At 61.1% G+C, this 23,240-nt stretch overlaps 8 protein-coding genes across 8 annotated transcripts; 5 read left to right on the forward strand and 3 right to left on the reverse strand.

Annotated features, from left to right (window-relative positions):
- Positions 1-260: 260 nt before the first annotated feature.
- Positions 261-2,008, forward strand: PLICBS_002787 (uncharacterized protein; the record flags this gene model as incomplete). The annotated part of the gene is made up of 6 exons (XM_018322495.2): positions 261-563; positions 618-703; positions 752-801; positions 853-1,390; positions 1,447-1,612; positions 1,670-2,008. 6 exons carry the CDS (start codon positions 261-263, stop codon positions 2,006-2,008), a joined length of 1,482 nt encoding a protein of 493 aa, XP_018179975.1.
- Positions 2,009-2,943: 935 nt separating this feature from the next.
- On the forward strand, positions 2,944-4,661 carry PLICBS_002788 (uncharacterized protein; the record flags this gene model as incomplete). The annotated part of the gene is made up of 2 exons (XM_018322496.2): positions 2,944-3,451; positions 3,505-4,661. The coding sequence occupies 2 exons, from the start codon at positions 2,944-2,946 to the stop codon at positions 4,659-4,661; spliced, it is 1,665 nt and encodes a 554-aa protein (XP_018179976.2).
- A 3,001-nt stretch (positions 4,662-7,662) lies between these two features.
- Positions 7,663-9,167, forward strand: PLICBS_002789 (uncharacterized protein; the record flags this gene model as incomplete). The annotated part of the gene is made up of 2 exons (XM_018322499.2): positions 7,663-8,436; positions 8,502-9,167. The coding sequence occupies 2 exons, from the start codon at positions 7,663-7,665 to the stop codon at positions 9,165-9,167; spliced, it is 1,440 nt and encodes a 479-aa protein (XP_018179979.2).
- A 1,267-nt stretch (positions 9,168-10,434) lies between these two features.
- PLICBS_002790 (uncharacterized protein) lies at positions 10,435-11,359 on the reverse strand (the record flags this gene model as incomplete). The annotated part of the gene is made up of 2 exons (XM_018322500.2): positions 10,435-10,809; positions 10,877-11,359. The coding sequence occupies 2 exons, from the start codon at positions 11,357-11,359 to the stop codon at positions 10,435-10,437; spliced, it is 858 nt and encodes a 285-aa protein (XP_018179980.1).
- Positions 11,360-15,008: 3,649 nt separating this feature from the next.
- Positions 15,009-15,668, reverse strand: PLICBS_002791 (uncharacterized protein; the record flags this gene model as incomplete). Its single annotated transcript, XM_018322502.2, has 1 exon — positions 15,009-15,668. One exon carries the CDS (start codon positions 15,666-15,668, stop codon positions 15,009-15,011), a length of 660 nt encoding a protein of 219 aa, XP_018179982.2.
- A 217-nt stretch (positions 15,669-15,885) lies between these two features.
- PLICBS_002792 (uncharacterized protein) lies at positions 15,886-17,202 on the reverse strand (the record flags this gene model as incomplete). The annotated part of the gene is made up of 1 exon (XM_018322503.2): positions 15,886-17,202. The coding sequence occupies one exon, from the start codon at positions 17,200-17,202 to the stop codon at positions 15,886-15,888; it is 1,317 nt and encodes a 438-aa protein (XP_018179983.2).
- An 897-nt stretch (positions 17,203-18,099) lies between these two features.
- PLICBS_002793 (uncharacterized protein) lies at positions 18,100-19,805 on the forward strand (the record flags this gene model as incomplete). Its single annotated transcript, XM_018322504.2, has 3 exons — positions 18,100-18,124; positions 18,198-19,060; positions 19,122-19,805. 3 exons carry the CDS (start codon positions 18,100-18,102, stop codon positions 19,803-19,805), a joined length of 1,572 nt encoding a protein of 523 aa, XP_018179984.2.
- A 1,701-nt stretch (positions 19,806-21,506) lies between these two features.
- Positions 21,507-23,053, forward strand: PLICBS_002794 (uncharacterized protein; the record flags this gene model as incomplete). The annotated part of the gene is made up of 3 exons (XM_018322505.2): positions 21,507-21,596; positions 21,666-21,807; positions 21,894-23,053. The coding sequence occupies 3 exons, from the start codon at positions 21,507-21,509 to the stop codon at positions 23,051-23,053; spliced, it is 1,392 nt and encodes a 463-aa protein (XP_018179985.2).
- Between the last annotated feature and the right edge of the window lie 187 nt (positions 23,054-23,240).

A 23,240-nucleotide genomic window follows, 5' to 3' on the forward strand; every position in this document is an offset into this window, starting at 1 on the left:
TGTCGTCAGAGCGGGCTGCGGTGGACGGGCCCTTTTGTGACCCCGCCATCCTCCAACCGCCCAGCGATGAAATCTTTCGCTGCCCCGCCTTCCACTTCCAGCCCAGTCATTTTGAGTCACCACACGACACAGTCACCGCTCACAGTCACTCACACCAGGGCGGCAAACCTTCCCAGCCGTAGCCTTTGACGCTCGCCACAGCCTCAATTCGGAACCAGCGAGACTTCTGAACCCCCAAGAACCGGCATCTACCTGTCGCCATGGCCTCTGCCCCTCCCGCAGACGCCGCCCCCGCCGCGGGGCATGATGCCACGTCCCCGCCAGCGACGTCCTCCAAGCAGGACATCAACCCCTGGTCGGTGTCGGGAGAGGTGGGCGAGGACGGCAAGGTCAAGGCCATCGACTACCGCAAGCTTGTTGAGGACTTTGGCACGAACCTGATTGACGATGCGCTGCTGGAGCGCTTCGAGCGGGTGACGGGCCACAAGCCTCACCGGTTCATGCGCCGACAGATTGTCTTTAGCCACAGGGACCTCTCACTTATCCTGGACCGCTATGAGAAGGTGGGTTGAATATCGCAACAGTAGCAGTGGGCTTGGTGCCTGACAGCGCTGCAGAACGAGCCTTTCTACCTGTATACCGGCCGAGGCCCGAGTAGTGACAGCATGCACATTGGCCACACTCAAGTCTTTGACTTTGTCAAGTACGAGCCTTGAATGAAGTCTACGAGACGCCGCTAACTGAAGACCAGGTGGTTGCAAGACGTTCTGGACGTGCCGCTGATTATCATGTTGACGGACGGTTCGTGCATTGCTTCTGCAATGAGTGGGCTGGGATGCTAATGTCTCGTAGATGAAAAGTTTCTGTTCTCAGAGAAGAGAACTGTGGACGAGGTCATGGGTTACTGCCGGACCAACGCCAAGGACATCATCGCCATCGGGTTTGACCCCAAGAAGACATTCATCTTCTCCGACTTCCAGTTCGTTGGCGGCGCGTTCTACAAGAACATTGTTCGCTTCTCCAAGCGAGTCACGTACAACACCGTCAGGGCCATCTTCGGGTTCGACGGCAGCTCCAACATTGGCAAGATTCACTTCGCCAGCATCCAGGGCGCGACGTCCTTTGCGTCATCTTTCCCCCACATATTCGGCAACGACGAGTCGAAGACGGCCGCGATCCCGTGTCTGATCCCGTGCGCCATCGACCAGGACCCGTACTTCCGCCTGACGAGAGACTGCGCTGCCGGGCTGCACTATGCGAAGCCGTCGCTGATTCACATGCGATTCCTGGACGCCCTCCAGGGACCGGGATCAAAGATGTCGGCCAGCGACGACACGTCGGCCATTTTCCTTAGCGACTCGGCCAAGCAGATCAAGAACAAGATTAACAAGTAAGTCTATGTCTTATTGGATACGATGGATCGATGCGGGATTCTAACGCGTGCAGGTACGCTTTCTCGGGTGGTCGCGAAACCGTGGAGGAGCACCGCGAAAAGGGCGGCAATGCCGAAGTGGACGTGTCCTACCAGTACCTCCAATTCTTCCTGGAGGACGATGCGGAGCTGAAGAAGATTAAGGAGGACTACAACAGCGGCAAGCTGCTGACGGGCGAGGTATGCAAACTCTGCCAGGCATGTCTATATGGATGTGGAAGCTGACACATTGAGTAGCTGAAAGCCATGTGCACCGAGCACCTGCAAAAGTATGTCTTGTCTTTCCAGGAGAGACGAGGCAAGGTCACGGACGCGGTGGTGGATGAGTTCATGGCGACGCGACCGTTGGAGTGGAAGGGCAACCCCAAAGTTCCGCGGGCAGATCTCGTGGTGCCTGTAACCAAGCCAGGCGAGGCCAACGCAGATGGTGCCGCCGTCGGAGGCGCTGCCGACGGCAAGCTGACCAAGAACCAGCTGAAGAAGCTGCTCAAGGAGCAGCAGATTGCGCAGAAGAAGGCGGAGAAGGCCAAGGAGAAGGCGGCGGCCGGAGAGGCTGCGCCGAGCGCGGGGGCGTAGACAGGGTTTGCTGAAGCCTGGGCAATTACAGCGGAAATAGATGAACATACACATCTTGTGCTACGAACTGCAGATTAAGCTGATTTGCGCAGGGCTGTGGAAGCAAGCTGGCAGCTTGGCCACGTGCCCTCTCGGGAGCCCAGATGAGGCTGTGGTGGGACTGAGACATTCCAGGTTGTCTGAACGTCTGGTCCAGGTCGGTCAGTGGTCATGCGACACGGCGTGCCACGGGAACGAGTCTCCGGCGATACACTAGCGTTGTCCGCTAAGGATACTTGATTCCCGACTTCTCAAGGAGCAATCGTGCATCTCGTCTCCTGTGCTATATTGTCGCCCAGGCTCGCGGGCATTGTGCACTGTACATGACTCGTACATTTCGCACGTCGTACATAATACCAAGAACCGTTTGACGCCGTAAGGTACCGAATGCATCTTGCCGCTTCGGGCGCGAATCCATGCGTGACGTGTCACGGGGTTGGTTTCCCCTGCCAGAAGCTCCCCAAGCAGCTCTCAAGGTTGGCATGGTTGGTATGTGCCTTGCAGCCAGGGCCATCAGCGAGACCGGGGTGCGGCCGGGTACAGGATCCGCCTGACTGTGTCGCTCGGGCGATTGACCGGAGCCACTAACAGATAACCGCGTATTCGAACACTTACAGAGTTAACGGGGACAGTCGCAATCAGGCAGGTGCTAACTCAAATCCCGTTAGCGCCGATGTTGCTGTGCGGCAGCTCCGCGTCTCAGCGTGGGCGATGACCGCTATTACGTCGGTTCCGGTGCCTCGTCATCCCGCCGCCTACTCCTCTCCTCGGCTGACCGACGCCTTCTCCTCTCCCATCATCAACAACCCGCTGTCCTTCATCTCCTCTCATCACCGCCCTCGCATCAACCCATCCGCCGCATCCAAACACCGCCAGCAGCACGACTGCGCGCCATCATGCGGCTGACCACATCCGCCCTCGCCCTGGGCGCGGCCTCCACCGCGCTCGGCTTCCAGGACCAAAAGGTCCTCGGCGGTGCCGGCTCGTCCAAGCCCCTCGTCGACCTGAAAGACTTCAACTTCAACCTCGACTTCGACTCGTGGGCCAAGCCCCTCAAGGAGGCCTTTGGCGAGATTACGTCCGAGACCAAGGCCATCTGGGACGAAATTGCCCTGCTGGCCCCTGACGCCGTGGATGCCTTCAAGAAGCAGGTGGCGGCCCACAAGCCCAAGAAGCACTCGCGCATCGCCGACAGCAAGTGGGATCACGTCGTGCACGGTGCCGATGTTCAGGCCCTCTGGGTGGAGGGTGAGGACGGCCAGCGCCACCGTAAGGTTGGCGGCAAGCTCGACAACTTCAGCCTGCGCGCCAAGAAGGTCGACCCTGCCAAGTTGGGCGTCGACAAGGTGAAGCAGTACAGCGGCTATCTCGATGACAACGACAAGGACAAGCACTTGTTCTACTGTGAGTTGATGCGACGTCTTTTACTGGACACGCATGCTGATATGACCGCCAAGGGTTCTTCGAGTCGCGCAACGACCCCGCCAACGACCCCGTGGTGCTTTGGCTCAACGGCGGCCCCGGCTGCTCCTCCCTGACTGGCCTGTTCCTCGAGCTTGGCCCTGCTTCCATTAACAAGAAGCTTGAGATCGTCAACAACCCCTACTCGTGGAACGCCAACGCCTCCGTCATCTTCCTGGACCAGCCCGTCAATGTCGGCTACTCGTACGGTGGCGGCTCGGTCAGCGACACCGTCGCTGCCGGCAAGGACGTGTATGCCCTGCTCACCCTCTTCTTCCACCAATTTCCCGAGTATGCCAAGCAGGACTTCCACATCGCCGGCGAGTCGTACGGCGGACACTATGTGCCCGTCTTTTCTTCCGAGATCCTGTCGCACAAGGACCGCAACATCAACCTCAAGAGCATCCTAGTCGGCAACGGCCTGACCGATGGCTACACTCAGTACGAGCACTACCGCCCGATGGCTTGCGGAGAGGGCGGCTACCCCGCTGTGGTTGGTGAGGACGGCTGCCGCTCCATGGACAATGCTCTCCCCCGCTGCCAGTCCCTGATCAAGTCCTGCTACGACTCTGAGAGCGTCTGGACGTGCGTTCCCGCCAGCATCTACTGCAACAGCGCCATCATGGGCCCGTACCAGCGCACCGGCCAGAACGTCTACGACGTCCGCAAGCCCTGCGAGGACGACAGCAACCTCTGCTACTCGGCTCTGGGCTGGATCTCGGAGTGGCTCAACAAGCCCGAGGTCATCGACGCTCTCGGCGTCGAGGTCAGCAGCTACGACAGCTGCAACTTTGATATCAACCGCAACTTCCTGATGCAGGGTGACTGGATGAAGCCCTACTTCCGCGTCGTGCCCAAGCTTCTCGAGCAGATTCCCGTCCTCATCTACGCCGGTGATGCCGACTTCATCTGCAACTGGCTGGGCAACCGTGCCTGGACCAACGCGCTCGAGTGGAAGGGACACAAGGACTTTGCCGCAGCCGAGACCAAGGGCCTGAAGGTCGGATCTGGCAAGGACTACGGTAACGTCAAGACGGCGCAGAACCTCACGTTCATGCAGATCTACGGCGCCGGCCACATGACGCCCATGGACCAGCCCGAGGCGTCGCTCGACTTCCTGAACCGCTGGCTCGGTGGCGAGTGGAACGCTTGAGCATATGGTGCGATGTTTGCCCGGGCGGCAGGAGGAGGCATTGGAACGGAGTGTACATGACTAGGATGTGGTTGACAGCTCCGAGGAGCTGCTATAGAGGCGCCCGTGGCTGTATGCATTATGCATTGTCTGTTGATAGCTAGTTTCCTATAGCTCAAACACGTGGGAGCATTTGATGTTTTTGGCTCGACGGGATGCACATATAATCACAAGCGACGTGTAAGTGTCGTGTAAGTGAATGCCTGGCAAGCCGAGCGAACAACGGCTAGCTTGACACGTGGAGCGGCTGCTATGCCGGAGTCGCCCTCGACCATTGGACTCGGCGCCGGAGCCGAACCGGTGTGGACTGGGGTCAACGGGACCGATGCTAAGATTTTACGGAGCGTCAGGGCCGGAGGAGAAGCGCCGGCCGGGCGACGACTTGGAGCCCCGTCCAGCAATCTTGTGAACACGAGAAGAGGTCCTGGACCCAAGTCCGGAGGACGGGGCAACGGGGTCACCCGAGGGGGGGATCCATCAACCGGGCCATCGACTGGGATTCTACATGCTGTGCCACAAGTTCCTGGGCTTGCTGGAGTCTCGGTCCGCGCGTCGATTGCTTTTTTCCCTTGCCCGGCGTCATCTGGGGGTGCGGGTATGTCCGGCGCCGATTTTGTTGAGGGCGCGACGCGGATGGCTGTGGTGTGGGTTGGCCAAGCCTCGGCCGGGGGCGACCAGGGAAGGAGGAGGCGAGAGTGCGTGCGTGTGTGCGTGCGTGCGGCGGGGCTGCAGAGAGACTTGCATGCCTCTTGGTGCTGGCTGGTCTTGGTTGCACGGGTTGATTCGGTTCACGATTTCCCGTGCTTCAGGCGGAAAGAGAGCGGGCTTGGTTGGTGTCGGGTCGAATCCCTGAGGCAATCTGGGGTCGAGAGCAGTTACACAGTTGGCAGGCAGGCAGGCAGGCAGGTGGGCAGGTGCGGCACGACGAGAAGGACAGCCGGGGGAGCACGCGAGTGTTGCCCAAGCTCGGTCGATGCCTTTGGCGGTCACTCACTGGTCACGTTTTGGAGGAGTCGCGGAGAGAGAAAAAGAGGGTCGGCGACGGAAAGCCTGCCGCGAGAGAGGGACGGAGGCACCAGACGTCGTGGGCATCTGGGCCCTGGCATTTCGCCAACCGACGCTTCGAGGCGAGTTGTCGTCGGGATTGGTGTTAGCGCCTCCCCAACAAAACCAGAAAGTGCCAAGGGGAAAACGGGTGCAGGTGGCGGCGGGCGGAAGGCGGGCGCGTGTCGGTCGTAGTACCTGGGCGGCGATAGGGATCGGCATGTGACACGCACACAGATCTTAACGGCCGGCAAGTCTATCATACCCCCCCAGCGCATGAGTGCCTTCCCCGTTCACCACTCTGCACCTTCCTTCCCGCGAGGCGTGGGGTTAGCAATCTCAGGGACCGAGGCGGCGGTTGCACGCCCCCGCCCTTCTCTCCCAGCATCAGCATCACCGTCTTCGCTGTCGCGCACCTCGCTCGGCCCAGCATCTGGAATCAGTCGTGGCAGCAGAAGATGGCGTTTTGGCACTGCAACGACAGAGTGTCGTCGTCGTCTCATAATCCATGCCATGCCCTGGGCTATATCTGCATCGCAGATTGCCCGCCCGCCGTAGGAGTGCAGACGCAGTCGCAGCCTCTCCCTCCCCTGCAGCGCCAACCGCCACCCACTCACGGCCAGGACCTCGAGCACGCGCGACGTCGCCTCACAACCCCAAAGGAATAATCCTGCGAGATCAGATAAAACAAGAAAAGAGCCGGCAGTCACAAGCTCGGACGCACCGTTTTTCTTATGATGCTCCTGGATGCCGATATAGTTGGGGGCCGAGGAACGCGCGTGGGGCGAGCCCGTTCCTCAACCGTTTTTTCTCGCCTTGCGTGGAGATAGCACATGTTCAAAGCACTGATGGGTTTTGACGTGAGCGCGTGTCCACGGACAAGCGGAAGCGTGACAACGAGCGACGCCAGCGAGCAAGTGCAGGGCAGCCGGGCCACGAAAGGGGTTACCACTGCGGCTGATCAGCCTCGACGATGTGTGTCTTTTTCGTCATGTCGACGTCGACTCGTGGCCATCGTTGGCAGGCTTTTAGGTTGGACAGACAAAGTTGTTGATGCTAGCTCGCGAAAGCTGCGCCCCGCTAGAGGCACGCCCTCCTTATCTCACACGCACGCCCAGCTGAACGCCCGGCGACATCAACGAAACCTTTTTTTTACCTGCTTGGGATGGGCCGGCACCAAAAGTCTAAAGACATCCGCTGCTCCAGAATTCATCCAGTACTTACCTGCCGGAACGCCGCGCCGCTTTGCTTTCCTCGGACCCCCTCCCGCCGCCGACCGCTGCCAATCGTCCCTCGGTCGTTTGTCGTCGTCAGTGAAGTGGGCTTCTCGTCTTCCTTCTTCCCACTCTTTCCCCAGGCATTCGTGTCGTAGCTGCCCGCCGCTCCGTTGCCACCGCCGCCCTCTCTCTCTACCCGGCCGAGACTCTCCCCAAGTAAAAAGGGGACCGGGCTTTTTGCGCAGGAATTCTCCGTCCCCGACCTCTGCGGTGGCTTCAACGCCCTCCCGGTGCCCCGGTCCACACCTTCGAAAACGGAGCCTTCCTTCTTGTCTTTCCACAGACAACCAAAAAAACATCACTTTTGGTCGCCCGTTGAGTGCCATAGCACGTCGTGTCGCTGCTGCTGCTGCTGCTGCTGCTGCTGCCCCTCGGCGCGCTCTACTCTGCTCGGACCTTCGATCCCGACACACCGCTGTCAGTTGTTGGGGCCCCGTCCTCAGCGAGGAATTCACCTGTCGAGCAATACACCGCTGTGCCGGCGACGACGTGCGACACGGACGCGCTGATCCGACACCGCCACCTCAGTCTCTCTCGTCCGGGCGAGCTTGCTGAGCCGTCTCTTCCAAAACCACCACCTCGTTGCCGCGCCTCGAGTCACCTTACACGCGCGTCTCCCATCACATCCGACCATCACCGCAATGGCTGCCTCCGGTCTCTCCATCATGGGCACCATGCCCGAAGCCAGCCTGTTTAGCTTCCCTCCCCATGGACAGCCCGCGCCGCTGGCGCCCGCCTCGACGGAGCTCTCCATCATGCGGCCCTTCAACATCCCCGAGAACGTCTTCGCCGCCGCTCTCGACCCGCGGGTCCCTCTGACCATCGCCACCCTCTACGCCGTCTCCGCCAAGGCCCTCAACAAGTACAACCGCTCGCGCAACAAGCAGCCGTGGTCCATCAGCAAGACGCGCCCCTTCCGCATCTTCGTCGTCCTCCACAACGTCTTCCTCGCCGTCTACTCGGCCTGGACCTTCTGGGGCATGCTTGGCGGCATGCGACGCAGCATCGTCAGCCCCACGGGCCCCGGCGGCCTGGCTGCCACGGCCGACAGCTTCTGCCGCCTCCACGGCCCGGCCGGCCTCGGACGCTCCATCTACTACAACGAGACGACCGGCCAGTGGGACAGCGCCGACCCTTCCTCGATGCTGTCGGGCATGGTCGCCGGCAACCCGAGCAACTCCGAGTCCGGCCGCCTCTGGAACGAGGGCCTCGCCTACTACGGCTGGATCTTCTACCTCAGCAAGTTCTACGAGGTCCTCGACACCTTCATCATCCTCGCCAAGGGAAAGTTTAGCTCTACCCTGCAGACCTACCACCACGCCGGCGCCATGCTGTGCATGTGGGCCGGTATGCGATACATGTCTGCGCCCATCTGGATGTTTGTCCTCATCAACTCCTTCATCCACTCTCTCATGGTGAGTTGGCACATCCCTTCACTGTTCCCATCGAGTATGAGCCCAATCCGCTAACATGCGCGCAGTACACCTACTACACCTTGACCGCTTTCTCCATCAAGGTTCCCATGGGCGTCAAGCGAACCCTGACCACGATGCAAATCACCCAGTTCCTCGTCGGTGCCTCGTACGCCATGGCCCACTCCTTCGTCACGTACATTGCCCCCATCACCCTGAGCAGCGTCACCTCGACGCCCGTGGACGTTCCCGCCGCGCCCGCCGACTCTGTCATGCCGACTGCCGCCGGCACTCTGGACTCGCTCAAGAAACTCATCTTCGGCTCCGTCACCAAGGATGCCGCCGCAGCCGTCGCGGGCTCCGTCAAGGAGCAGACCGTGGCCACGGAGACCCTCTACGTCGCCCAGCCGTGCATCGGCACCGCCAACGAGACCTTTGCCATCTGGCTCAACGTGCTCTACCTCGCGCCCCTCACGTACCTCTTTGTCAGCTTCTTCATTGCCAGCTATGTGAAGCGTAGCAACGCCGCGCAAAAGGCCAATGGCAAGCCCAACCGTCGGGAGAGCAACGTGACCATGGCCGAGAAGGCTGGCTGGGATGCCGCCCGGGGCGTCGAGCGGGAGGTCTATGGCGGCGAGAACATGGTCGTCGACGGCCCGGCCAACGGCAGCGCCAGCGCCGTCGCCGACGACGAGCCTCCGAAGGCGAATGGAAAGGCGAGGCGGAGGGCCTAAGCCGACTTTCTGCTTTTGAAGGAAAGACGGAAGTGTCACGTGCGACCGAGTCCCCCGAACCAGCAGCCAGGTCAGCTCACGTGCGGACATGAGGAATGGGGGGAGGGACATGTGCATGGCGGTGGGTGAAAGAACCACGACGTCGTTGTCAGGGATTCCAGAGCATCGGTGGACGAGCGAGGTATACAAAAAAGGGACACTACGGCGGGCGGGAGAGTCATCATGGGCGGATTTAACTGCGGGAAGAAGAGGAACAACATCAATAAGAGGAGGAGGGACGGCATTGCGAGCGTTGCACCACTTGTATACATAGGTAGGGGGGGGGAGTGCACGCCGCGTGGCTGGACGGAGGGGCACAGCGAAGGGCGGTGATACCACCATTCATGGCGACAAACCTGGAGTTTTAGGACATACATTATACGTCAACTACTAGCATCATCATCATCATCATGCTCGCGCCTGGACTCTGCTGTGCATTGCTGCTACTTCGTACACACTCAAACCTCTTGATTGAAAGATTGCGACCATCACTTTGAGAATCGAATCAGGAGGCAATCAAGTGTCAATTACCAGACGTCGTCCAATTTGTTTGCATCCTCTCTCTCTCATAGTAGCCCAAGAAGGGGGGGGGGGGGGGGTATACCCGTCACTTTCTTCTCTCTCCCCAGATACCATCACCTGGCCGGAGCGTTTCTAGATCACACTCACAAAACACAAAAACAACCCAAGCCATGCGCGCAAAAAAAACCCAGAGTGTGCCGCATAAGGGCAACAATTATCATCCATCTCCGTAGAGTGGGCGATGCGCGCAGATTCCCCTCCAGAACGCCTCGCTTTCAAAAAGACAACCAGATGCCGTCCGAGTGGCCCTTTGCTCCGTTGGGAGGCACGAGGCCATGCTCGGCGGAAAAAACAACAAAAATAAAAAGCAACAACGAAATCAGAAAAAAATGAGCATCCGAGAGAGAGATGCACCGGGAAAAGACGGGTGGGCAACGCGTGCGCCACCGTCGACTCGAGTCCCGGGGGGAAAAGGCGCTCGCGCATCGCAGGAGATGAAACGCTCGCTGCCAACCCAAGAGCGGCCTGCCTGCCTGCCGCCCCATGGGGCGCCGTTCTAGTTGATCTAATACCGACATGGACTTCGTTCATTCGTCAAATTGCTTCGCGCCCGAGCTTTGGCGGCTTGTGCGCTGTTGAGATCAGGGGAAGTTTAAGTGAGAGGCCCCTGCGCCGGTCGAGGCGCTGGTGTTGGTCGGGACCCCGTTCAGAAGGTGCTCCAGTTCCAGTCTCGCGGCACACTGGCAGCGACCTCGGGGCCCTTGGGCGCCGTGGGGACGAAGCCGGCGGGCGCCGTGATTGGGGTCGAGGGCATCGTGTGCGATGCGTCCGACGCGGCAGAGCCAGAAGACTGGCTGCTGCTGCCACCATAGGTGGCCTTGACGACCTGGAAGCAGTGGTTGCAGGCGCGAGAGACCGAAGCCTTGGGGTTGAAGTTTGCGTTCTGGTCCAGAGGCAAGACATAGCTCGAGTGCCAGTCGCAGAAGATGTGGCCGCATTTGCGGCAGTGGTGTCGGCGGATGAAGTAGCTGAAAGTTCGCTTGCAGGTCGGGTCGTCGCAGATGGACGACTCCGCATCGGGCTATGGCGACGCCGCGTTAGCGACGGGGAACGGCGCAAAATCACTGCTGGCAGGGTGGGAAGCTTACCTTCCAGTGCTTTCGCGTCGGGGGGGCAGTCACTTCGGGAAACGCTTCAATGTTCCAGTCGCCGTCCAGAGCTTGGGCGCCTTCGCCGGTGGAGCGGCGGCTCAGCTTGTTGCCCAGGCCGCTGAGGCCGGCGAGGGTCATGAGGTTGGAGTTGGCGCGGCGCAAGGTGGAATCCGAGTCCGAGTCGGACGTTGAGCCGCCCGTCTTGGTGCGCGCGATGCGCTTCGAGGGAAACTCGTCACACGGCCGCAGCACGGCGGGCATGTACATGGGACGTCCCGAGCGCGCGTGCTGGCCCTTTGGCGACGGCGGCGTCGAGTAAGTCTGGTTTGGGCTGACTTCGGTGCTGCTGATGGGGGAGATCTGAGGCCCCGAGACGTGGTAGGATTGAGATCTCTGGTGCATGGGGCGCTGAGGCGGCAGAAAGTGCCGCGACTGCTGCTGCTCGCCTGGTAACGTAGGCATGATGAGTTCGGCTGCCATGGCGGCGAGTGTGTTTGAGTCTGAGGTGGGAGAGGGGAGACCGAGACAGCGACTTTCGGCGGGTGAAGCTGCTGGTCGGTGATGCGAACCTCTTGATATGAGGAATCGCAGTCGAGTAGAAGGCGGGCGACGTTTGCCGACGAGGCGTCAGGAGAGAGTGTCGAGGTCGACGCGTGCAGCAAAGGCAAGCTGCTCAAGCGGCACGAGACCACAGGACGGCAGCTCGGGGGTGAGGGTGGAGGAGGGACCCTTTTTGTCTCCCGGGTCGGTTGCTCCGAGCCGAGCGACGCTCCAGGTCAAGCTGACTATCGCGCGGCGGCAATTGGCGGGTACTTGGGATGCTTGGCTCAATCGCTGTACTTTTTTTGGGCGAGATTGACGGTGTTGGTGGGTGGCGACGGGCGATGCGAGTCAAGCCCAGATTGCCTGCCAGCCAGACAGCCAGACGGACGAGAGACAAGACAAGCCGAACCAGGGGTCCAGAATGGAGAGCGGCGGGCGAGCCTTGGGGGGGCCTGGGGCCTGGGGCCTTCTGGGACTGGGACCGGGACGTGGGACTGGGACGGACCAGCAGGGGCCCCCGGCTGGGCGCGGGCGGGCCTACGAGAACAACGAGGACACACGAGTGGTCCCCGTACGGGTGAACTAGCGATAAGCGTCGGGTGCTCGGTAGCGGCGGCGCAGGACGAGCTCTCAAACCGTCGTGTTGACACGAGTCTCGTCGCGGTGGCGATGACGATGATGCGGACGGTCGGGGGGCAGCAGATGCGGTGAGGGTCGATGGCGGAGAGACAAGTGCGAGGGAGAAGAAGGAGGAGTGAGTAGTGAGGCGGCGACCGGCCGAGGTGGTGAAGAAGAGCTGTCTCAAGGCTGTCTGTCTGTCATGCGAATAGACGCACGCGGGGGAGGGGGGGAGGGGGGAGATGGAAGAGGAGGGACCCTCGTGGCTTTGAATGATGAGGCTGCTGCTTCTGCTGCTGCTGCTGCTGCTGCCGCCGCCGCTGCACTGTCCGCGCCTGCTGCTGGTCGCGGGGCGGCGCGGCGCATCGCCGCCCGCACAGCGACGACCTACCTGTAACGCACCGCAACTGCACTGGACCGGGGCTGGCACACGCTGAGTTCACGCAGGGCGGGCAGCTGCCAGCATCCCATCCCATCCACCTCATGCAGCATCCAGGCATGTCCGTTCATACGAGTAATGGCTGCATATCGCGGGGCCAGCCATTGGTCCACTGTGCCACCAAACTGTGTCACTGTGCTGTGCCACCGCCCCTCCCCGCGAGCGTCACCGCCAAGCTGCCTGGGCCCCCTCGAGGCGGCGGCGCGCGCGCAGCGACGGGACTGAATCGAGGCGCCCTGGAATTGGGAGGGATGGCACGGCGCAAGCTGGAAGGTGGCGCGCCGGCTGCCGGAAGCGGCTCTTGCCAGCCGTTCCATCCCACCCACAGCCTGACGACCCTACGACCGACCGACTAATCCACCGCCAATCCGCCATCATGGTGCAGTACAGCACGGGCAATCGATCAAGGCAGCCGGCGGCGCCTCTGAGCGCGAGCGACGCAACGTCCCCCACGGTTGCCGGGATCGCGGCCATCTGCGACCAGGTCTCTCTCCATCTCCCCAGGCTGGCTGGCCGGGGGGGATCCTGTCTCGCCTCGCGCCCCCGCGGAGGCTCTCGCTTCGCAGCAGTCAAAACGCCGGTCCCATCCAGCAACGTCGGTCGGTGCCCGTTGACAGCATCCCTGGCATCTGGCCGGGCCTTGGCCCACGGGCGCCCCGGGACCGCCGCCGCCGCCGCCTCTGCCCCGTCGGCCAACTGCAACTGCGGCGGGTGTTGCTGCTGCGGCAGTGCTGCGTAGCCTAATCTGCCCGCGCATGCACCAGACCTCCCCATCGTGCGAAACACGACGTCGTCGTCGCGCCTCGGAGATTTCGACTCGCCTGCGTCGGGAGGCGCCGCATGCAGCAGCACCGAGTCAAGTGCATGCGCAGGGGAGCCCACCGCCCCCCGGTGAAGAAGAACAAGTAAGTTGCTTCGTGCTGCAGCATCACAAGACGACAACCTGGACAAAGTGCTGGACGTTTTACGCACCTTCCCTTGCCGGCTGCGCTTCTTCGTATTCCCCAAAGTGCAGGCTGTCTGTCATGGCAGCACATCTGTCATTTTTTTCTGTTACGCCCGCCCAGCCCTGTCCGCACTGTGAGAAACCCTCTTCTCCAAAAAGATCGTTGCTCTGTCTCTCTGTCTGTCCCTCGTCTCCAACTGGCTTGGCGTGGATGGAAGCGACCGCCCCCCAGGGCCCCTACCGCCCCACTAATTAGCCCACAGCCGCCCACTTCCACCGCTGCCGGGCTTTCTTATCGTCGGCCTCTGATTGGGGCGCCGCGCTGGACGGCGCTGGGTCGGCGGCGGCGGGGGGGCGCCTTGGTTGGCCGCCGCGGGCTTCCAGAGGCTGGCGGCTGGGGGGGCGGGCGGCTTGGGCGGGGGGGCCGTCGCCCGCCTTGCCTGTCTTTCTGCCTGCCATCCGTGGATCAGTCCCATGGATTCCTCGTGGGAAGGAGAGGCCTTGTTCTGCGTGGCGTCTAGCGGGCCCCGCCCACCGCTTCTCTTCCATCCCCCCCGGCCTCCTCCACGGCCGGCGCGCTCTTCTCTCGGCCTTCCATCCGTTCGTGGTGGTAGCACCCGGAGCGGACGACTGGACCCTGCCGTTGCAGCTCCTACGGCGCAGTACCACCAGCCAGCAACCGCAGCTACAGTGCAGGACGGTACACAGTCACCACTGACACGCGGGCACGTAGGTAGCGCTCCTCACCGCCGACAGTCCGTCAAAACTCCCCGTCCGCGGCCCCCCACCGCCGCCGCCGCCATCGTCGTCGCGGCCGTCGGCGATGCCGCTGACAAGAAAGCGTCGCCGTGCGGAATGGAACCCGTCAAAACAAAGGTGGAACATCAAGTCCCCCCCCCCCTTTGCGCGCCCAGACTGTTGCTCGATCTGGGCCTCGCCGCTGGTCGTGCCAGACATCGACACGGCCCAGATCTTCCAGGTTCCTTTGCCTCCCAGACCCCTTCTTCCCCAGTTCGAGACTGCTGTTCGCTGGGGACCACACGACACATCGCAGAGCGCGCCTCGTTGCTGCTTTGCTCCTCTCTCCATGTTCCAAGGTGTGCAGCTCGGGCCAGTGTCTTATCTGCGCTTCGTGCCACTGCTCTTCGTATCATGCCTCTGCCATTTGCCAACAGTCTCGATCTTTCTCTCTACCAGAAATAGACGCCGCCTGGACCCAACTCTGTTCCGTGCCGCATCGCCCGTCTGGCTCGTGGTTGGCATGTAAATTGCAGGACCGAGGCCTTTCGAGGGCGGACACGGTGCAGTGGTACGGACAAGCAGAGTTTCAATTGACTCGAGCGCGCCCTCTTCAAGAGCACCAGAGAAGGCAAGAATGCATGTACAAAGTACAGTATGAAGTAGTACGTGAGGCTGCGCCGTGGCTGCTCTCCGGCGCGCTCCACCATGCACGTCCGACGCTCTCCAGATGCATCTGCAATTACTCGCATGCGCCGCCTCCATCGGTCTGCATGCCACCTGGCTTGGGTGCGCCCCGCCCGTCCACGCCCGCCGCCGCCGTCGAGTCTGGCTGTCGACCTGCTCTACTCCATCTCCCACCGCCCGCTTTTGCCGCCGTCCTTGAGCACCACCCGCAGGCCCTCGATGCGCATCCCCTTGTCCACCGCCTTGCACATGTCGTACACGGTCAGCGCCGCCGTCGACGCCGCCGTCATGGCCTCCATCTCGACCCCTGTCTTGCCGTCGCACGTCACCGTCGCCCGGATCTCGATGCCCGGTGTCCCCGCCCTCGCCTCGCCGGCCCCGTCGCCGTCGCCGTCCTCCCCGGTCGCCTCCAGGTCGACCGTGACGTGCGACACGGCGATTGGGTGGCACAGCGGTATCAGGTCCGGCGTCCGCTTGGCCGCCATGATGCCCGCCACCCGGGCGACCCCTAGCACGTCGCCCTTCTTCATCTGGTTCTCCCGGATGAGCCTCAGCGCCTTGCCGTTCGAGAAGCGCACGCTGCATGCCGCCGTGGCCACGCGCGACGTCACCTGCTTCTCAGAGATGGACACCATCCGAGCCGAGCCCGCCGCGGAGACGTGCGTCAGCTGAACCCCTTCCCCGCTCTGCTCGTGCGGAGGTCCTGATGATCTCTGGTCATTGTCCTTGGCCAGACGCCGAGACGTGCACAACGAGCGCCGACTCTCGCCCAATTGTCCCCTTGTTGTTCCCTTGCCAGGTCGTAGCAGATGAGCCATGGCGCCGCCCAGTCGTAGTTGCATCTTCGCAGGCATGGGCCCCGTAAGCGACGCATGAAAATCATCTATGCAATTTGTTGCTACTTAGCGTGCGTGCTCATACAGATAGCCAAACTTGGCAGAGACGTAGCTTCATAGATCGTGACAAGGAGCCCCCCATGATGATTGTGACGCAAACGCCGCCCAAATGCCTCGCCGCCAGGGATAACGAGAACCTTCACCCACCTATCAAGATCATTGGCCGATTCTTCATGTGCTCCAGCTCTCCCAGGCCCGCGTGCTTCGCCTTCTTCCGCTTTACCGCGGCGCCGATGACATCGAGAAGCTCCGCTTCGTTGGGCGCGATTCCCAGCGGCTGGCCGGATGCCACCAAGCCTTGCCGACGATCCATCTCGATCTGCTTCATGGCTTCGAAGGCCTCTTCGTCGATCGGCTCGCCGCTGTTGGACTTGCGCAGAAGGTCTCGGAGTGACACTTCTGCGTTTCCGAAAAGGCACACCTTGAGGTTCCCGTCGCCTGTGATGCGGAGCCTGTTGCAGGTTCCGCAAAAGTTGTGCGTCATGCTCGTGATGAACCCGATGCGTCCCGTGAAGCCAGGTATGTGCCACGTCTTGCTCGTGTCGTTCTTGTGATCCTGAACCTTTTCGAGTCCTGGGTACTCTGCCCGGATCAGATCCAACATTTCCGTATAACTGAACATTTTGCCTTGGCTCCACTTGTTGCCGTCGAACGGCATGTATTCGATGAAGCGGATCTCGATATCCTTTTCACGCGTCATCTCGACGAAAGGAATGACTTCGCGGTCATTGACCCCGCGCATGACGACGCAGTTGATCTTCAACTTGATGCCGGCGCCGTGCTTGTTGAGTTCCAGGATCCTTTCGATGCTTTTCTGGACCGCGTCGAATCCTTTCCTGCGGGTCATGATCTGGAACTGCCATGGGTCCAGTGTGTCGAGACTGAGGTTGACACCGGTCAGGCCGGCCTCCACCATGCTGTCCAGCTTCCGGTGGAGAGAGATGCCGTTCGTGGTGATGCACAACTCTCGGAGCCCTTGGGGCCGCAACGCTCCAATCTGATGCATCAAGGGCAGGATGTCTCGACGCACGGTGGGTTCGCCGCCCGTTAGGCGGATCTTGCTCACGCCTTGCCCGACAAAAAGGGACGACAGCATCACAATCTCGGGAGTTGTGAGCAGCTCCCTGTTCGGTGACAGGGGAACGCCCTCTTCGGGCATGCAGTACACGCAGCGAAGGTTGCATCGCTCTGTTACCGATATGCGCAGATAGTCATGCTGGCGATGGAAAGTGTCGGTCAAGAACTCGGAGAAGGGTTTGGCACTGCGTATGCGCTCCCTTCGCGACGAGGCTGTCGGTGCCGTTGGAGTCGCCACCTCGGACGCGGCCGCATTGCGAGCCTGCGACGCAGTCCCGAGGCATCTAAGTCCAGTGGTCAAAGCCCACGACGGGGACGGCCTGGGATGGCGGAGCCTCGCCGGGCGCAGCGCCAACATGGCTCGGGGTGCGGCCTGCATGTTGGATTCGCCGGTGGGCGGCCCCTCGGTAGGGACTCGGAGAGCCGGAGCGCGTGTCGGGGGCCCCGCGGCGGCGCAACCGGGCAACCTTGGAACTCGCACAGAGGAGCCCTCGAGTTGAAAGATGATGCCGCGACCAGCCACTACGCCGCATCCATAATGATGGCGTCTGTTGGCAGCAGCAAAGTTGCCCCTTTTTCGTGAAGAGAGATGTTTTCCGCGATTTGTCAGTTGCAGCTGGCACGCCCTTGGAACTCAGCTCCTGTTGGAGTCTGGGTTCCTGCCGTCTTTTGTGAGCCCGTGACCGTCAACCCCGCATGAGTCAGCAGCAGCATGTAGCCACTAAAAACCCGCGACGGCGACAGAACGGGGAGTGGAGCCCGTCAGGCTCCGATGCGCTTTCCGCCAGCTGGGCCGTTGCAGTCGATCGTCCCTGCCGGAGACGGGCGAAGAGCGAGGTCCAGGGCGCTAAGCCCCGCTAAGCCCCAAGCGGTAAGAAAGTAAACAATGCTCGTGGCTCGTCTCGCTCGAATTTTGGCGTCAACGTACGAGTACCGGAGCCTGTTGAATCCGCGACGGTCGCGCCTGCCACCCCGCGAAGCCGCCGACCCTGGCTCTTACCTACGTTGGCACACGTGCAAGCAGCTATCGCCTACTCTCGAACGTCGTCCAGACCAGCAGTCCGCCGTTCATTTTTCGTTTCCCGCCGTAACGTCTACGCCGCGTTTGGGGCTTTCACGCTCACGCCGCCAGGTGCCTGGACGACCATCGGAGTACTGGCCACTGACACACGTTCTGGGGGCGCGTCTCAGTCCGTGAGCGTCACCTTTGATTCCTCGCAGTCTCTGGACATCCCGTGATTCAGGACGTACGCACCAGGCTGCCTGATCCGGTGCAATGCGCGTCTCACGACCTTTCAAATGTGCGTGAACCATCTGCCGTCATTGTTGCTGGCGTTCAACATGTGCCGGAGCTAACAAGTAGTCGGTCTCCAGCCTCCGGGCACTGCAAACCGAGTCCCGATGGACGCTACATCGCCACGCTTAGCTCCTCAGCCGTTAATGTTCGCTCGACTGAGACGCTGGCGCTCGTCAACGTGATAAAACTCTCTGGCGATCTTCAGGGTCCCATCAGCACCTTCATTTGGTCACCGTCATCTAGGAATATTCTGGTTGCTACGGCAGACGACGTTCAGGTATCATCTGCGGCTGATACATCGTTCAATGCTACTATCCGCAACACCACTTGCCCCGGTGGGAAGCCTGGCCTCATTTACTTCGGAGCCAGCGACTACGAGGTCCTGCTTTGCTCGCCGTTTGGTCTCAAGCTCGCCATCGTTGATCTGACCACGTCCAAAATCGTTGAGATTAGCAGCCCCAAGTTTCACCATGCATCGACTGCCTCCAGGGGCTTCTCCATTCGGCCAGCTACAGGACACCTGGCGGTGCTCTCCCGTGTCGGCGGCAAGGACATGGTTAGTATCCATGACGCTAGCACTCGGCTCGTTGAAAGGTCCTGGAGTCCGGACACCGTTGACAGTCAGGGCATCCTTTGGACTCCGGACGGAAAGTGGCTACTGCTCTGGGAGTCCCCGGCCCAAGGCCATCATCTATCTATCTATACGCCTGACGGCCAGCACTTCCGTACCCTAGGCGCCGCAACTATCCTGCAAGATCAACAATCCGGGGCAGAGGGAGAGCTCGAGGCCGGCATCAAGACTTGCCAGCTCAGCCCCAATGCCGAGTTGTGCGCGCTGGGCGATCACAGTGCGGGCGTCACAATCCTAGACACAAAGACGTGGAGGGCTTGCCTGAGGCTGATGCATCCCATCACCATCATTCCCAAGGACACTACGCAGGTAAGACTCCCTCAGAGGCTGGCTTGGGCGAGTCAAGTCAATGGCTGATGATTTGGCGCAGGTGTGGCAAGAGCAGGTCAGCTCTGCAAGCCAAGGACGCTCCACACACTCATTTGTGCGAGCAACGCAAATGGTTGCGCCCCCTGCACAGTCATCAGAGGCGAAACACACGGCACCGTTGCATCCAGGCTGCTCAATGGCTGCGTTTGATGCGTCCTCCACGCTCCTGGCCACCAAGCTCGACGACTCGCCGTGCGCAGTCTGGATTTGGGATGTGGCGGCCGCGGAGCTTCGAGCCGTTCTTATATTTCATTCCGCCGTGGGCTTCAGCTGGCACCCAAGCGTTCGCGAGCTGCTGTTGGTTACATGCCAGGACGAAGCGCGTCGCGGTGCAACGTTCGTGTGGGATCCGCTGTCGGATGGGCCGTTGTTGGTAAGTCAGGCCGACGGGCTTCCGAATGCGCGACCAGCAAAGGCGGTGGCCAAGGCGCCCAAGGTCCTCTGGGTGGACCGCGACACCGAATTCCCGGAACTTGTCGTGGCGGAAGCGGAACGCTACGCGCTGCTGTCCCTCTGTGACGCCGACGACGGGCCTGGCCCATGGCGCGATGAGGGCGGGGTCGACGGCGATGGCCCGTTCTCGGCTCGGGACGACGCTGAGGACACGGGTAGACCCGTGGTCCTAAGCCCGGGTGACATATCAGGACTGGACGACACGTTTTCGTTCAGGAACACGTCGGTGTAATCCGGGTCGAAGCCGGGTCGAGTCGACTGGCGGTCTGGCCGGCGCGCCGGATGGGTGTTTTGGCGCTGTTGGCCTGTTGTCCGGACCTGCGACCCGGGAAAGTGGTTCGTCCGTCCTGTCGCCTGGACCGGGGATACCTCACCGGTGGCCGCCCGTCGAAACTAACCCCGGCCGTCCAAAGGGTCTAGTTGCATGGTGGCGTTGCTTTGGACAATGGCGGAAAGGGAATGGACTCGCGGCGCAGAGAATTGTTGTCTCTTTTCTCGCGCTTATTCTGCCGCTCGATCGACAGAGATGGCCGCGAGCGGGGGCATCATACATTGGAGTGAGCCCATGAGCGCAGTCCAGCTGTGCCTTTGTCGACGCCTTTGACCAAGCCGGAATCGCGCTGCAGCATCTTGCCGTCGCGGCTGGCTTCGAAGCGCACGCGCACACACACTCTGACGCACGCGCGCGCGCGCACCATGTATATGCTGGGGGGTCCTGCTCGAGAGCCAAAGAGCGTCCGCAGTCGGTGGCGGCCACGGCAGCGATGCAGGTAGCAGCCCTTCAGCCAGTTCCGGCAGATGAAAATGACAAGTCACCACCAAGGGCGGAAAGGGCTTGCACATGGGTGCCTCGGGCGACTAACCCTGACCACGTTGGAGTTTCGTCAGGACCTCGTGTCGTTGCGTCTGTTGGCGCGTCAAAGCTGGCAGTGCTTGGCGAGGGACCTTTGCTGGGTTGCGAGTGGAGGGGAGCGCGGCACCGGCCGGTAGGGGCCTGACTCTTGCACGCCATCGAGTCGGCCTCAGTGGCCTGGGTTCGAAGGCCTTATACACCATCAGCTTCCGACTCTCAGCCTATCCGTCGCGTCCTGAGCACCAGGGCATGGCGTGGCAAGGCCTGGCATGGCGTGGCATGGCGTGGTGTACGCAGCGCAGCGCAGCATTTTCTCCACTCCGCCTGTGAGGCTGCCGATCGCTCCGGTCCCAGCTACCCGGAACATGGATACACCACGGCCCACGGACGCCGAGAGCAGCAGGAGGGCATCCCCGGGGTGCAAATGCACGCTCTGCACTGTAGGCACGGAGTAGCCTAGGCGCACTGCACGCGCCCGGCCCTCGGCCAGGGGCTGGACGCCTCCTGCGTGGGTACACACAACTCGGTGCCGATGGAGGCTTCGCCGCGCCGCGCCGCGCCTCGCCTCGAGCGGCGGCGAGGCTCCTGTCGACTCTGTTGGCAGACGGTTGTGCGCGGGCGCGTGGCATCCGTCCCCTGTTCCTGGCATGCCCTGTTGCTCGTGTAAGAGCAGCCCCGGTAGACGAGCTCTTTGGCCAGGATGCGCCGCTGCCCCTTTGCCACCATGCTACGTAAAAAAACAACACAAATTGCTTTTCTTCACTCATATGCAGCTGCTGCAGCTTTCGTCTGGCCGGGCCTTGAGACGATACACACACTCGTTCATTAACCACTTTGTGCATTGTTAACACATTTTCGTTTTTCCCTGTCCGGACACGGTGTAGGTAGGCACGCGCCGTCTCCTGTACGACACCGCGGCGGCCTCTCGATCCCTCGTGGCTCTTTATCCATTTCTGGCCTCGAAGTGTCCCTCTTCTCTACTGCTTGTCAGAGCGAGCTTGACACTGTCCATCATGGGAATTTGCCCAACCCGATAAACTACTGGGGCTTAGGGCGAGCCCGGTTCGCGACTGTGTCATCATGCCGCGCAACGAGTCCCCGGCAAACACTGTCATGAGGGATGTTGCCTCCGGCGACGAGAGCGGAGTCTATCACCTACTCATAAGTTCGGTACGTGCAGAATCCCGGGCCATTGACCTCTGCCTCCATCCACAAACTTCTAACTGCGTTGGGAAATAGTTGCCCTTTGGTACCAAGTGGCAGCTCTTCAAGGACTGGATTCGTGAGGCGGACTGTGACGTGGATCACATCGAGCTGTTTCAGAAGTCGACGAACGGATGGATTCGACTGCTTGGCAGAGACAACTTTGAGCGTGCTTTACGTACGGTGTACCCAACCCTATCCGCTGCGTCAACCAATGCATGTCTCGTTCTCGTGGGCACGAAACTGACACCGAAGGAGGTATAGGCCATCTCAGGACCAACCCCTTTGCGGGTAGGGAGATAATCGTCGACGAGAGAAACCGGACAGAGCCCATCAAGATCCTCGAGCTCATTGACGACCCGCCGCCCAAGCCTAAGTTTGGGTGGAGGTTTCAGAGGTCGCGCCGAAAAGGCGATTTGCTTGCTGATGATGCTGCTTCAGTCGGTTCTCGCGCTGAGATACGGCAACCGCCGCAGCAATCAGAGTCTATGGCGGCAAGCACTGATGTAGAAGCGTCCCGACAAGGCCGAGAGCGAGGCAGCATCCGAGCATCTCCAATCCCCGGGTACCCAAGCGGCCCTGTCATTCAGCGCATGTCCCTGGAGAATGCCGCGGCTCCCATGGGCTACCTGTCACGCGAGCCGTACAAGTCCTCGGCGGAGTTGCAAGGAGCTGCGTACTTGGCAGCAGGGGACATGCCTTTCTCCATCACGCCGTGGAATCTACCGTATGGCTCGGCATATGCCCAAAGCTACCGGCCCTTCGAAGCGCCGCCGCCCGTGAGCCCTGGTCTTCAAGCCGGCCTGCCGTCATCAACATCAAGCGGCTCACTGTTCCCCCAGGTCCTGCGTCCGAGCTACTCGAGGTCATCATTGAGTTGGGCCAGCAGCGTCACCGAGACCCCGACAATGGCACCTAAACTCGAGTCGAGCATCGGCGCTTCCCAGCGGCCGACTGAGACCTGGTACAAGGTGCAGCTGCTGTCACTGAGGAATACTGCCAGCACGCAGGACGTGGAGAAATGGGTGAGGAACCGCTTGAGGGACTGGGAAAGCGCAATTGTTCGCATCGATGTTCCAATAGACCATCAGAAAGGTCGCATTCGCGGGTCGGCGTACATCACGCTCTCCAACGCCGTTGCTGCCGGCAAAGCCGTCGAGGCACTCCAACAGCAGCTGTTCATGGGGCGTCTGGTATACGCCCGCCGCGGGGTCAACTACGACACTGCCAACAAACAAAAGAGGGAAAGCGAAAAGGTGAACCGCCTCGGTCAAACGAAAAAATCGAGTTACGATAGCGCCGAGGTTGCGGTCGACGACCAGGTCTCCCCTGCACCACAAGCCCAATCAAGAGATGTGGCCGACAAGGGCAAGTACGCGCCTCCTGTCATCGCTCACGGGACGAACTACAAGCCGCCAAAGTAGGATGTTTGCCTGGTGGAATATTGGTTGACATGGGTGGAATTGTCCTGGCTACCGCGCGACTACACTACTAGAAGGAACGCAGCACTATGCTCTGTGTTGCAGAGGGCGGCCCGGCCAGCCTTCATATTATTTGGGTTTTTAGACTCAAGCGCTTGACGCAATCTGTTTTCTTGCTTTAATTGCACAT

Source organism: Purpureocillium lilacinum (assembly GCF_023168085.1).
Source record: "Purpureocillium lilacinum CBS 284.36 DNA, scaffold_2, whole genome shotgun sequence".
In the NCBI taxonomy this organism is placed as follows: domain Eukaryota; kingdom Fungi; phylum Ascomycota; class Sordariomycetes; order Hypocreales; family Ophiocordycipitaceae; genus Purpureocillium; species Purpureocillium lilacinum.